Source organism: Xyrauchen texanus, chromosome 19 (genome assembly GCF_025860055.1).
Source record: "Xyrauchen texanus isolate HMW12.3.18 chromosome 19, RBS_HiC_50CHRs, whole genome shotgun sequence".
NCBI classification, from domain to species: Eukaryota; Metazoa; Chordata; class Actinopteri; order Cypriniformes; family Catostomidae; genus Xyrauchen; species Xyrauchen texanus.
Genome location: NC_068294.1, coordinates 45,473,149 through 45,488,640, shown reverse-complemented (window position 1 = coordinate 45,488,640; position 15,492 = coordinate 45,473,149). Strand labels below are relative to the sequence as shown.

The following is a 15,492-nucleotide window of genomic DNA, read 5'->3' as shown; positions in this document are numbered from 1 at the left end:
TGAACACACTTCGCATTCACTGCACTACACACACTGAACACATGCAGCATTTAATGCACTACAAACACTGAGCACACACTCCATTCACTGCAATACACACTGAACACACACTGCATTCACTGCACTTTAAACACAGCAAATGCTGCATTCACTGCACTACAAATACTGAACACATGCTGCATTCACTGCAATACACACTGAACACACACTGCATTCACTGCACTACAAACCCTGAACACATGCTGCATTCACTGCACTACAAACACTGAGCACACACTCCATTCACTGCATTTGAAACACTGAACACACACTGCGTTCACTGCACATCGAACACTGAACATACACTGCATTCACTGCAATACACACTGAACACATGCTGCAATCACAGCACTATGCACGCACATTGAACACATGCTGCATTCACTGCACATCAAACACTGAACACACTTCGCATTCACTGCACTACACACACTGAACACACACTGCATTTATTGCACAACAAACACTGAACACACTTCGCATTCACTGCACTACACACACTGAACACACACTGCATTTACTGCAGTATAAAGTAACACTTTAGTCCATATGATCAAACAAGTTATCAGATATCAGCTGCAGTGACACGTTTGAACGCTAGAGGCCGCCAGTTACACTCACCTGTTCATCAAATAGAACTTACATTTTTACTACACACCTCACTGTACTCAGTTTATACATTATGAATTACAGTACATGTATAAATAGTGTTTGAATATATAAAGCATCTCTGTGAAGAATTTTGTAAAACTTTTAAAAGATGCTATATAAGTTTTACTTGCACTGTATTACCACACACAAAAGTATATTCAGACACACTATATAGAAACTTTACATTTAAACGCCCATAATTGGACACCATGTTATACACAATACTACATGGACTCTTCCAAGGACCCTCTCTCTAGCAGAGTTTCAAGACTTCAGTCGTTCAACAAATCCGAATCAGCAGTATACTTGAGACAAGCTTTTTCAAAACATACTATTCATACTTCATTTATTGACACACTGTATTCATATTATATTCTCTCTCTCTCTCTCTCTCTCTCTCTCTCTCTCTCTCTCTCTCTCTCTCTCTCTGACACACACACACACACACACACACACACACACACACACACACACACCCCGCCCAGCAGTACACGAGCATCTGCGCGTTCAGGACAAGTGGTTTCAGTTGCGACGCGCTCTCTCTCCTGTTGAAATCAAAAGATTGTGCTTATCACTGAGACATCACTGAGACTTATTTGAGAAATACTGACATGAGAGCACACGTGAGACTTATTTCTTTTATCTTTATTGTCAGTTTGATTTGGTTCACGCGCTGCGCGCCGCCGACATGTTATTCGCGCGTGCTGGTACTCAGTAGAGAAATCACGGAGATTTTGGACAAAATTCATAAATCCAGTCGCACGGTGAGTGAATGCGAATAAGTGTACAGTTCTGTATGTTTTGTTTGTGTTATGGTCATGCATAAACTTAAAGTTTTAATTCTTACAGAAAACGTGCGCTGAGATTTTGCCAAAGATGTTTCTCGATGTGCACGTGAGTGTCCTTTTCAATGAATAATGTTGATTTAATGTGTTTTGTATGACGTTGTTTCTAAAAGCGCGGGTTGTTTATTTACATGTGGAGTCAGTGTTTCTTTGGGGTTTTTGGATGATGAAGGATGAGCTGATTTGGGAACATCCTCTGATTTGTTCCAGAACTCTTGCATCACAACAAAGTTGCGAGATTTCCTGTATGTGCTTCAGAATCTGCCCATTGAAGACTGTAAAGAGAAACCGCGCATTGGACACCTGAAGCGGCGAGTACAGATGTTGTACAACATCATTAACCGCATGTGTTATCGGGTATGTGACGTCATCTGAACTTCTACATATGCAGACAGGTCTCTGTTGACATGTTGTCACTGACTGAGATGTGTGTGTGTGTGTGTATTTGTGTGTGTGTGTCTGGTTGTGTGTGTGTGTGTGTGTGTGTGTGTGTGTGTGTGTGTGTGTGTCTGGTTGTGTGTGTGTGTGTGTCTGGTTGTGTTTGTGTGTGGTTGTGTGTGTGTGTGTGTGTCTCTGTGTATTTGTGTGTGTGTGTGTGTGTCTGGTTGTGCGTGTGTGTGTGTGTGTGCCTGGTTGTGCGTGTGTGTCTGGTTGTGTGTGTGTGTGTGTGTGTGTGTGTGTGTGTGTGTATGGTTGTATATGTGTGTATGCGTGTGTGTCTGGTTGTGTGTGTGTGTGTGTATGGTTGTGTGTGTGTGTGTGTGTGTGTGTGTGTATGGTTGTGTGTGTGTGTGTGTGTGTGTGTGTGTAGGATTTGGTGTATTTCACAGATGACTGTGTCGCTCTGGAAACAGGAAACAGCAGTCCTCGATACACAGAAGACCGACTGCAACTTCTAGAAGAAGAAAACTGAGAAACAAACACTTTCATTCAATGCGTCGAGCTCGCAACGACCATCCCCAATATTGAACTAAAACACTTGTGTTGGTTTCATTCGATATGTTGATATTAGGACAAAAATCATATGCTGGTTAAGAATTTTTGTGTTGTTTTTCTGTAAAAATATCTAAAAATCATCAAAACGAAAAATGTGATTGATCTTGTTTTAGGAACAGCACTGAATCAGATATTTCATAGTCAAAACAAGTGAACAAATCTACCAGTGCTGAAGAAGTAATCCAAAGTATTTAGATTACATTACTGACCTTGAGTAATCTAACAGAATACGTTACAAATGACATATTACAGCATGTATCCTGTAATCTGTGGAAAACATTTGAAAGTAATCCTCCAATCCTTGTGTGTATTTAAACATTCCACCAGCAAGGGAAAAACATTCCCACAGGAAATTTGTGAAATGCCGGTCGTTCCTCTCAAACCTTTCAATAATAAACGGTTGGGTATTTGCATGCTGCACTTTGGCTTTTTGAGCACAACATGTTATTGAGATGGTTTGTATGTTTTACTCTCAGCACACGCTTAAACATGCATGACACGCATGCTGCACATTGGAAGAAATCTATGACCATCTTAATTGTCATTATTTCTTGTTGTTTGGGATTGAGAGACTCATTATGTATGTGTATTTTTATATAGCCCTTTTATAAGTGTACTCGTTCTTATAAAATACGAAAAAACGGACAGAAATGTGAGTTGCAGGGATGTTTTGAACAGCAACAGATGGGACGATGAACACCTGGAAACAAACATGTGTCAGCGTTTGGCAGTGGATTTCCATTAATCATGTCACTTATAGGACTTATAACCGTTATGTAATTGACTGCTCTATAAATCATCTGTAATAAATGAACTGCTGCTCAGGGGTTTGGCTTTATTTTATGGCAAGAAATGTACTCAAGACTTCCAATCTTTTACATTTCTAGACTTGGAAACTTTGACACCTGGTTCTCTCTCCCGATAACTCTTCTGCTCTTGAAGACTTCAGAATGCTGTAATACATTTAACAGAACGTTTAAAGATCTATATAATAAAGAACATAAATAATTGAAGAAAAATGGGTCAGGAAAGTTCTCACGGCTGCTAATGGTTCCAGGGCAAGACAGAACAATAATGGGGAAAGAGTAAAATAATCTGAAATTAATCCATTTGTTTGTACCGTAACTTAAGTAACTTAATCCATCCAATGAAAGTATTCACAAACCCGTATATTTCCAAAATCTTAAAAGATAATCCCATTCTACCATATCAAACACCTTTTCAGCGTCAAGTGAGATGCAGCGACCGGAGTCTGATCATTCACCACTGATCACATGATATGCCTGATGTTATCAGAAGAGCTGCGGCCCGAATTATGATGTTTCCAATTGAGGAATCAACAACAGATGAAATGAGGGACTTGCATATATAAAATAATTGATTCTAGAATAAATCTTATGGACTGATCAAAATAATTTTGAGTCCCTCCCAGATGGGTTTAAAGTCTCCAAATATCTGTAAGACCAAGATTTTTACACACTTTTGCTTCACTTTGATCAAGGACTGAATCCATCAATAGATTAAAGTCTCCTCCCAATATTATATCATGAGGGGTGCAACATCCCTTCAAGATTTATAAAAAGCCCTGATCATCAGCGTTAGGTGCTTAAATATTAGCCAAAATCAACCTTTGCCCCTGAATTTCTGCTAAAACACTAATGACTGTAATTTATCTTTAATCTGTTTGAGACATTTGAACTGTAGATGTTTATTTATCAATGTAATGACTCCCCTGCTCTTACTCGAGCAGCACTAAAGAACACATGTCACCCCCATATCTGCCCAAATCTTTCAGCTTCCTGCGGGGAAAGATGCATTTCTTGAACTCAAGTCAAGTGGTTTTTATTGTCGTTTCAACCATATACAGTTAGTACAGTACACAGCAAAACGAGACAACGTTCCTCCAGGACCATGGTGCTACATAAAAACAACATAGGACAAACACAGAACCACATGAGACTACACAGACTAAATAAAATACCTATATATACCTGTATACCTATATAAAGTGCACGTGCAAACATTGTCGAATTTGCTGGGAAGTCTTTGAACAAGAACATTTTGTGATTCTTCCAAGAAAGCCTTCCTTTATTCCTCGCCTCATGCTATAACAGTTTCACCATCCCATGAATCCCAGTGGCCTCTTTTGTGAATGTACCTGTCATTTTTAACCTGATCACCAGGGGGCGCTCCAGTGTTAATCAAGCAGTCAGACTATTTAAGGGTAATAGAAGAAGTTTTAGGGAGGAAGTCACATGGAGAAACTTTCTCACCTTTGGTTTGTAAATATGGTTTATTAGCACAGAGCATGTTTATCATCTGTTTGTTCTATCACATGCAGAGGGTTTTTATATATGTATGAGAGACCAGCACAACCATCATAAAGACCAGGACTACAAGGATCTCGTCATCATCATTCAACCATCTTCAATCATCCATCTCCTATCTACAATCATTACAACTAAACATTGATCACATCGTGGATTACAAAGGATTCAACTACACCAAACTTAAGTACTGTTTTCTCTCATTCAACACTCCAAAGATGGAGTCTTTTGTAGCTAAGTGCTACATTTTGCAAAGTCTCTTAAGACTGTGGACTATTTGTGATTCATATAGACTGTGAATTCTTGGGGCTTTCGGCTTATTGTTTATGTGTGTCAGCTTAAGTGTCTTTTAATGTCTCCAGAGCCCAAATATTTTGAATTCTTTGATCTTTTGTGTTCCTAGAACAGTGAAGAATCAGAGTGTATCGAATCTCACTGGTTTATGACATAAAAAGTATTAAAACTAGCAAAGTGTGCAGAGCTCACCGTTCACAAAATTCAGTGGAAGAACAGTTTTCAGAGCTTTAATTCTGGCTGGTAAATAGATACACTATTCCAATACAAGCACATTTAACCATTGAAATAGTCACATGGTGGTCTGTAGCAGATATTTAACCACAGTCAAGTCATTTTTATTTATATGGTGCTTTTCGGTACTGCAATTACTCCGGTACTGCAATCCCTACATTGGCTTCTGGTCAAATTTAGGATTGATTTTAAAATTCTCTTGTTTGTTTACAAGGCATTGTCAGGCCTTGCCCCACAGTACATCAGAGATCTTATAGTTCCTTACTCTCCTTTTAGAGTTCTCAGGTCCTCCGATCAACGACTTTTAAAGGTACCTCGTTGTAATTTAAAATCAAAAGGAGATCGTGCTTTTTCCGTGGTAGGTCCCAAACTTTGGAATAGTCTCCCATTCCATGTGAGATCAGCTCCATCGATTATTTAAAAACTTATTTATTTTCTTTAGCTTTTGAATAATGTATGTCTGTTTTTTGTTGTATGACTTTCATGTTATTATTCTGTAAAGCACTTTGGGGCAACGTCTGTTGTTTAAAAATGGGTTAGTTAAATAAAGTTGCTTGCTTGCTTGCTTGCTTTCACAACACGCATCGTTTCAAACCCTAACCCATGTCTATAATGTCGATGAATCATCATTGTGTAATTATATATGAATACGATTGTAATCATGTTTAAAATTAAATAATTAAATAATAATTGTATTTATAACCCCAGTGAGCAGCTGAAGGCGACTGAAGGAACACAAAACTACATAAGATGTTGATTAATGGAGAAAAATAATCTTGTGAGACACCAGACTCACTGTGGGGGCCAGTTCCCCTCTGACTAACCCCACCCTAACCCTAAACCAGACTCACTGTGGGGGCCAGTTCCCCTCTGACTAACCCCACCCTAACCCTAAACCAGACTCACTGTGGGGGCCCGTTCCCCTCTGACTAACCCCACCCTAACCCTAAACCAGACTCACTGTGGGGGCCAGTTCCCCTCTGACAAACCACACCCTAACCCTAAACCAGACTCACTGTGGGGGCCAGTTCCCCTCTGACTAACCCCACCCTAACCCTAAACCAGACTCACTGTGGGGGCCAGTTCCCCTCTGACTAACCACACCCTAACCCTAAACCAGACTCACTGTGGGAGCCAGTTCCCCTCTGACTAACCCCACCCTAACCCTAAACCAGACTCACTGTGGGGGCTAGTTCCCCTCTGACTAACCACACCCTAACCCTAAACCAGACTCACTGTGGGGGCCCGTTCCCCTCTGACTAACCCCACCCTAACCCTAAACCAGACTCACTGTGGGGGCCAGTTCCCCTCTGACTAACCACACCCTAACCCTAAACCAGACTCACTGTGGGGGCCAGTTCCCCTCTGACTAACCACACCCTAACCCTAAACCAGACTCACTGTGGGGGCCCGTTCCCCTCTGACTAACCCCACCCTAACCCTAAACCAGACTCACTGTGGGGGCCCGTTCCCCTCTGACTAACCACACCCTAACCCTAAACCAGACTCACTGTGGGGGCCAGTTCCCCTCTGACTAACCACACCCTAACCCTAAACCAGACTCACTGTGGGGGCCAGTTCCCCTCTGACTAACCCCACCCTAACCCTAAACCAGACTCACTGTGGGGGCCAGTTCCCCTCTGACTAACCACACCCTAACCCTAAACCAGACTCACTGTGGGGGCCAGTTCCCCTCTGAATACCCCACCCTAACCCTAAACCAGACTCACTGTGGGGGCCCGTTCCCCTCTGACTAACCCCACCCTAACCCTAAACCAGACTCACTGTGGGGGCCAGTTCCCCCCTGACTAACCCCTCCCTAACCCTATACCAGACACACTGTGGGGGCCAGTTCCCCTCTGACCAACCCCACCCTAACCCTAAACCAGACTCACTGTGGGGGCCCGTTCCCCTCTGACTAACCCCACACTAACCCTAAACCAGACTCACTGTGGGGGCCAGTTCCCCTCTGACCAACCCCACAATAACCCTAAGCCAGACTCACTGTGGGGGCCAGTTCCCCTCTGACTAACCCCACCCTAACCCTAAACCAGACTCACTGTGGGGGCCAGTTCCCCTCTGACTAACCCCACCCTAACCCTAAACCAGACTCACTGTGGGGGCCAGTTCCCCTCTGACCAACCCCACCCTAACCTTAAACCAGACTCACTGTGGGGGCCAGTTCCCCTCTGACTAACCCCACCCTAACCCTAAACCAGACTCACTGTGGGGGTCAGTTCCCCTCTGACTAACGACGTGCTTCAGTCACTGCCATGTGTGAGGGAGGAGAGACTCGATGAACGCACCTGTTTTTATTAAATGTATGTTTTAATCTTTATTTTCTGTCACTGTTTCACTGATAAGTACTGTATAGCGATAAATGTTTGAATGCAAATGCATAAGAGCTGCTAAAGACAATCCATAATAATATTTGAGATAGATTAAATATATATATATGGGGCATCTGTGGCTCAGGTGGTAGAGCGGCTCGGCTGCTAATCGCAGGGTTGGCGGTTTGATTCCCGCCCACATGACTCCACATGCCGAAGTGTCCTTGGGCAAGACACTGAACCCCAAGTTGCTCCCAATGGCAGGCTAGCACCTTACATGCAGCTCTGCTGCATTGGTGTATGAATGTGTGTGTGAGTGGGTGAATGAGACGCTGTGTAAAGCGTTTTGTTTCATCTGCCGGGCTTCCAGCTGTTCAGTGCCGATCCTGCTGTGGAAGAGGCGGTGGAACATACTTTTACATCAACGTGAGTTGGTGTACAGCTGTAACCACATTGAAGAAGATGTGCTGTCCTAATTTAGAATTTGTATAATTCATTACTGATAAACCATGGACCGTTTCATCAGGCCTAAGAGGATGCTTACAGACCCCAATCACTCTGTCGAGAGCTGCTGATGAACTGAATGTGGGGTTAAGAATCCCAGTCTCACACCCCACACCCACTCTGATCTACACGTCACACAAATATCAACACATCCTCCACATGTGCGGTCTCAACAGCCTGGAGCTGAACATGCTCAAAACAGTGGAGATGATTGTGGACTTCAGGAGGAACACCCCAACATTGACCCCCCCTCCCCATTCTGAACAGCAGTGTGCCAGTTGTGGAGTCATTCATGTTCCTGGGCACTGCCATCTCACAGGACCTGAAGTGAGACACCCACATTGACTCATTGTGAGAAAAGCTTGGAGGATCATCAGAGACTCACCCGAGTCATGGTCTGTTCTCACTGCTACCATCAGGCAGGCGGTATCGCAGCATCAGGACCCGCACCAGCCGACTACATGACAGCTTCTTCCCCAAGCAGTCAGACTGTTGAACACTTGATCTATCAGGATCAATAATTAGCACTGCACTTTATTAATCTATAATCTCACACTGGACTGTCAAATATATTCTCCACAATACAACTACTACATATATATTTGTATATACTCTTTATTTTTATTGTATGTGTATTCTATATTGTGTGTATTGTTTACTGTACATTGTATATTATTATTGTGTTGTGTAAGTATGTTGTTTACTGTAATTGGTATATGTCTCGTCACTGTCATGACTGATATGTTGCTCGGAACTGCACACAAGAATTTCACCTACTGTTGCACTCGTGTACATGTAGTGTGACAATAAAGTGATTTGATTTGTGAGAAAGGTCCATCAGAGGTTGTATTTCCTTCACCAGTTGAGGAACTTCAACCTGCCACAGGCGCTGCTGGTCCAGTTCTACTCAGCAGTCATTGAGTCTGTCCTCTGCACTTCAGTTACTGTCGGGTTTGGTTCAGCTACGAAACATCAGAAGGAAACTACAACAGACAGTCAGGACTGCTGAGAGGATTATTGGTGCCCCCCTCAAAAACCTGTATATCTCCAGAGTGAGGAAAAGGGCTGGTAAAATCGCTCTGTGCCCCACTCACACTGCCCACTACCTCTTTGAACTGTTGCCCGCTGGCGGGCACTACAGGGCTCTGAGTGTCAGGACATCCAGACACAAAAACAGTTTCTATCCTCGGGCCACACATGAACAATTAAACTGCCTCAGGACTCCCGTAGTGCAAGAGTGTAAATAAATATCTCCTGTACATATGTTAATTCACACATTTAATTAAATAACTGTACATACCACTACCTTGCACATACATGACCACTTGCACATGTACATACGCCGTTATCCGTGCTATCTTGTGTCTCACTGTAATGTTCTGTGTGCACCTGTTTCTCCTGTCAACAGATATAATCCTTGTGTATGTGAGCACACTTGGCCATAAAGCTCATTCTGATAATGTTTTATTCGATCATCATTCAGAGGAACTCTCAAGCACATAAACATCATCAATATTACAAACTGGAACATTTGAAAGGATCGCAGCTCTTGTGTGATTGGCTGGTAGTTGTGTTGTGTGTCCAAGGACTGATGAATGCGGCACTAAGAGAAAACAGATGAGAAACCGAGAGATGGAGGACATGTCAAAAGAAATGTGATCGCTAAAGAACCTCCCCGCTGAAAATCAACATCAATGTTTCTTGTATTTGAAGAGACTTTAAGATTGTGTTTCGAGATGATCTGGTGACGCCGTCTGACAGCTGAACTGCAGATCCTCACAATCTCAATCAGATCTTCCTCTCTGGCACTTTTCTGTTCAGGGTTGACCCGGTCCTTCTGTCCTAATGCCTCTGTGTAATCAACAGTCTGTAGACAATAGCACTGTTTTCAAATGGCAAACAATTAAAGACTCATTATGCTGAATAACTGGAAATGATCCGAGAGCAGTTCAGTTCATGAGTGACATCATTCCCCAAGTAGGAGAAGCTGCAGACCGGAGACATCCAAATAGGGGCGGAGTCACCCAAAGAGGGCGGGTTTACTCATAAGGGTGCATCACTTCCCCTCACGGTTAAGATTGGGGAAAGGGTTCGGTCAGGGTTAAGCTCTTCTCATCATTGCTGTTCGTTTATATTTCCTTCACTGTTGATGTTATTTGATGGCTCAGAATGAGAGGGAGTGATTGGCATTAACTTCAAATTAAATGAGGCAAATTGGGAATGTCTGAAGCGCAGGCGTGGAAACGGTGTCACGTGGCATCTATTACTTTTCTCATCAGTGTTCAGGATCACCAATCACAGCCGTTTGTAAGATTAAACAAACACATGTTCTGGAGATTATACAGGAGGATATACATTGATATTTTGTGACCTGTCCTGGAAATGTATAGAGTTAAACGAGCACACTTCATGTCTCCATTGGTCAAACATGTCCTGAGTTTTCATCAGCCCAATGGAGGACTGTGCTTCAGCGCCCCCTTGAGGACACAATGTGACACTTTGAAGGATGAGGGGCAGGATTTTAAGATGCCAGTATAAATCCTGTAAATGTTTTTGTGATCAAAGTCATTAGTTGTAACCCTAAAGCCTACTTTGTTCAGGAGATTTACTTTTTTATAAAATGTAAGTACATATAAATGATCAATATGAGGAAAGATTGTGTGTGTTCATTACTTTATCTTGTGACGTCATTTGCACTTATAGATGGTTAATTTACCCTCTGTTTAGATTTCCATTTAATGCTGGATAATATATTTGACCGAATGACACTTATATATTATTTTCTGGAGGTAAATCTTCTAGAAAAGATCACATTTGATTTTGATGATTTATGATCCTAACAAGTGCTTCATTTGTTTATTCTTTAGAAACAATAAAAAGGCAAATATTTAATAGTCTGTGGCAGAGGAACTTAATTCAAGACATCAGACTTATTAGTTATTTTGCGACTTTCTCGCATTTTCTAACCCAACGCGCATGCGTCTGAAGATTTCGGGTTTGAATTGATCAAATATAATAATGTGAGACTTTCCAGTTTCATGAACATGTTCTTCGAGAAACACAAACTCAGCCAGAAAAACAGAAATAATTCTGTGCTTGTCTTAACACTCATTAAATGTTTTATTTCTATTATAATCGCTTTCCATCATGTCTATTTATTTAATGTTAAATATGTAAAACTATCTTTTATAAATCACACCAGAAATCTCGAAGACGATATGAATCTTTAATTAGATCTGTTTATTCTTCATCACTCGGAGTCTGTAAATGTGTAATATTATTATGTATGCTCTGAATGAATGTGCTATTGCTATTATTATTATTATTATTATTATTATTATTATTATTATTATTATTATTATTATTATTATTTATCCTGTAAACAGACTTGAATTCTGAAGTAATTCGGAAGTGCAGCTAAATTAAAAAGAATAAAACAGAAGACTTCAAATGAATGACAGGATTTATTTGCAGCATATTTTCAAAGTAAAATATTATTCAAGTTTATTTTGTCAAATGTAGAATTTGATGATCACGTGTGTTCGTGTATATTTGACATTTGTTTGGTTGAGATTGAAAACGGTGAGATCGTAAAACTTGAGACGTTTCTGCCGAAAACTTGCAGAATTAAATTTAGTCTATAACACACATTATAACACACATTATAACACATTATTACACATTATTACACATTATTACACGAGTTCTTCTGAAGATGAATGATTAAACTGCTAATGGGTTCATGTAATCGTGGATGTTTTGCTTCATTTAAGTTAGTATTTTGAGTATTATTGGCCAGTTTATTCATTTTATTGAATAATGAAATTGAACTGTAATTCAGCAAATAAAAACAGCGATGTTTATTATATTATGTTATGATTTTTAGAAATGTTTATGATAATAATGTATTATTGCTCTTAAATACAAGCAGTTATAAGAAGTCGCTAATTATGTATAAAGCAAAACAATAGAGCACATCCCGAATATTAATTTGTACATGACATTTATTATAAAGATGAAGAAAATCTTCTTGTCATTGAAGAATCTGATTAATGATGAAATTGGGCTTTAATTCATATAATATTTATTTCTGTTATTTTCCTCGGTTAGTGCGCTTTGATCTGGAACAACATTAATAATAATAATAATAATAATAATAATAATAATAATAATAATAAATGAATACTTTAACAGTCTATACAGATTTAAGATGTTCTGAAACGAAAAGAGGTAAAATATTTATCTCTCAGTTTAAATCCTTTTCATCATTAATCTCGAGACTGCATTGAAGAACATTACGCAGAAAAACACAGAATATATATATTATTTATTTTCTGAAGTTTTCCTTCATGTCATGTGTCAAATGTATGTTTAAATAATAATAATAAAATCGATGTTTATGGTTTAATATTGGCCAGTAGGTGTCACTGTAGCATGTGATTGAACTTTAAACGCAATAAATCAGCTCGTTTAGATGTTTTCATTACGAATACTGAATTTAGACCTTTCTAGATTTATTCCACTGTGTGTAATTACAATGATATAAAGTTCCCCATAATTGATGAGATATAATGAGATTAAATCTTCAAATATTTCCCTTTTTAAATCAAATAAAAGCTGTAAAAGAAAAAACAAAAGACAAAGAAATATAATGGAGTTGCGCATGAAATATGAATAATTACAATTGTCGAGGATTATTAATGATATTATTAATTCACTTTAATACACACTATTTATTTGAAGGTATTTGCTACGTTTAGTCTTTATATTATAAACGTATTTCTTTATTTCGATAATATTACGAGTGTAATCTTTGTTTCATGTGTGATTGTCCGCAGTTTCTAGAAGGCATTCACTGACATCAGACTGTAATATCTTTTATTATCGTCCTGAAATGACCCGTTGCGACATTGTGGACTTTAGTTTGTGTCCTGAAGAGAGAGAACATCCCCTCCATCTTTAGTGTGATTCTCTTATTAACAGTTTTATTCAGTTTCAGATCAAGACTTTATAAAGACACTCAATGTCTCTGCGCATATTCACACACTGAGTTATTAAATAGAAACATGTCTTTGTGTGTGTTTGTGTGTGTTGTGTGTGTGTGTGTGTGTGTGTGTGTGTGTGTGTGTGTGTGTGTGGCTTGTTTGAAGTTCTCATGATGGTTGTGTAGATGTAAGTGTATTTCAGCTGTGGAAATACTGAGATGATCGATGACCCTTAAATACACTTTCAGACAAACTCTGTCTGTGCTCTTACAGTGACACGTGTGTGTGTTATTATAAGCGAATTATGTGTGTCTGAAAAACCCGTATGCATATCGGCTCTGATGTTTCTCTGCACGAACATTATGAACATTATTATAAAAGTGTTCAGAGGGATTTTCGGGATTTTACTCGTTACTTCTGTCGCTACTTTTAACTCAATCTCAGAATTTCCCTTGTTTCTGCTCAACAATCAAACTGATCACAAACACAATTTGTTATTAATTTATTTATCAAATATATTCATAATATAAATGGCATTTATCAATGTACAATATGTTACAGTTCAGATGATCCTTTCGAAGGGTATCGTTTGTTTTAAATGCTATAGTTTAATTAACGCTCCGAATGCACGTGAGATACCGACGGATTCCACCGGACCCGTGACGCGTTCAGTACATACACAATCATCTCAAGCGAAATGATACATGCTATATCCCATGTGTGTGTACAGTCCCACCGGACTCACGGAGTGTCTGTGAAACTCATGTGATCCGGTATATGCGGCGGGCACGTGAGCACCGACGGGAAAGGATATCCCGAAGGCCGGAGACAGCATCGGTTTGGTGGCCATTTTTAGTTTCTCGAGTTCGGCCTCCTGGAGTCTTTTCGCTTTGGCTCGTCGGTTCTGGAACCAGATCTTCACCTGAGTCTCCGTCAGGTGGAGCGAGCTGGAGAACTCGGCCCGTTCGGCGATGGACAGGTACTGTTTGTGACGGAACTTCCTCTCGAGCGCCAGCAGCTGGCACGTGCTGAACGGGGTCCGAGGCTTTCGGTTGGTTTTGTGTTTCCTCAGAGGGCACGCGGGAGGACTGAGTCGCCCTAAAGTAACAAAAACAAAACTCTTAAATTACCTCAGTGTACTTTATTGATCTGTCAACAGAATCCGTTACATCAGAGTTACTATTCACATGTGGTAAATATATCATCATAATTACAATGTCGCATCTTATTATTACGATACTTGTAATGATCAATTGTTCCTGTTTACACACAGCAATAATTATTAGAAGAATCAAACTGGCACTGTTTATGGTAAAAGGGCCGTTATTGGGGTGGTCCCCTCAATGGGGCATTTCTCTACCAGTTCAAATGTTCCACTCGTTTAGGGGACATAATTGTACCCTATGGACCAGTTGTGTACCTTTTACATGCATTTCTTCTTCTGGGGGGAAAAACATGATTTTTTGTCTCTTTAGGGTGCAAATATGTACCGAAAACAAGGGCGTGTACCTTAAACTTTATATCGTTTCCTCTGAAAGTGGATGAAGTTATTTTGCGTGTTGCTGCACATACATGTAACATGCGTTTATATGTCAGTGTTCATGCAAATGTTTGATTGACGGGAGGATCTGCGGGGAGAAATGTCACTCACTGGGAGAGAAACGGGGATATTGGATCCATGCGCTCCGGTCCACGAGCTCTGGGCTCTCCGCCTTTACCTGCGCGTCCTCGTGCAGTTTTACAACATCCACCGAAAATGAGGATCCTAAAGTCAACCGAACCCCGGGCCGGTCTGGAGTGTGTGATGTCCCGGCGGTACAGCTGCTCGGTCTCCGGTCTGACATCAGAGCTTCAACGCTGAACGGGAGGATGTTCGGTTTCTCTCCGTCCTCCTCCACACTGAGGCCGGTCTGCATCTCTCCTTCAGCTCCGGAAATCTCACGGGATTGATCTTCAGAAGACATGTCAATAACCGGCGCTACACGCGATCTGAGGTGTCATAGATGTGATCTTCACAACATCATGTTGAACTGAGAGCTAATAACACACCGATGAACCAATCAGAGGAGAGAGGGGAGGAGCTACAGTGTCTCCACAAGTTTGACTTTTGTTTGTGAGTGTGTGTGTGTGTGTGTGTATATTGCGTGTGTGTGTGTGTGTGTTGTGTTGCGCGTGTGTGTGTTGTGTTGTGTGTATGTTTTATGTGTTGTTTGTGTGTATGTTGTGTGTGTGCTGTGTGTATGTTTTGTGTGTTGTCTGTATGTTGTGTGTGTGTGTGTGTGTGTTG

At 40.7% G+C, this 15,492-nt stretch overlaps 2 protein-coding genes across 2 annotated transcripts; one reads left to right on the top strand and one right to left on the bottom strand.

Moving 5' to 3' along the window:
• The first annotated feature begins 1,171 nt into the window (after positions 1 to 1,171).
• Positions 1,172 to 3,376, top strand: LOC127659627 (cytokine-like protein 1). Its single transcript, XM_052149529.1, has 4 exons — positions 1,172 to 1,454; positions 1,540 to 1,584; positions 1,746 to 1,892; positions 2,347 to 3,376. The coding sequence occupies exons 1-4, from the start codon at positions 1,302 to 1,304 to the stop codon at positions 2,446 to 2,448; spliced, it is 447 nt and encodes a 148-aa protein (XP_052005489.1). The 5' UTR covers positions 1,172 to 1,301; the 3' UTR covers positions 2,449 to 3,376.
• A 10,376-nt stretch (positions 3,377 to 13,752) lies between these two features.
• Positions 13,753 to 15,200, bottom strand: LOC127659614 (homeobox protein MSX-2-like). The gene is made up of 2 exons (XM_052149515.1): positions 14,857 to 15,200; positions 13,753 to 14,303 (listed from the first exon to the last, which is right to left on the bottom strand). The coding sequence occupies exons 1-2, from the start codon at positions 15,167 to 15,169 to the stop codon at positions 13,894 to 13,896; spliced, it is 723 nt and encodes a 240-aa protein (XP_052005475.1). The 5' UTR covers positions 15,170 to 15,200; the 3' UTR covers positions 13,753 to 13,893.
• Positions 15,201 to 15,492: the final 292 nt, after the last annotated feature.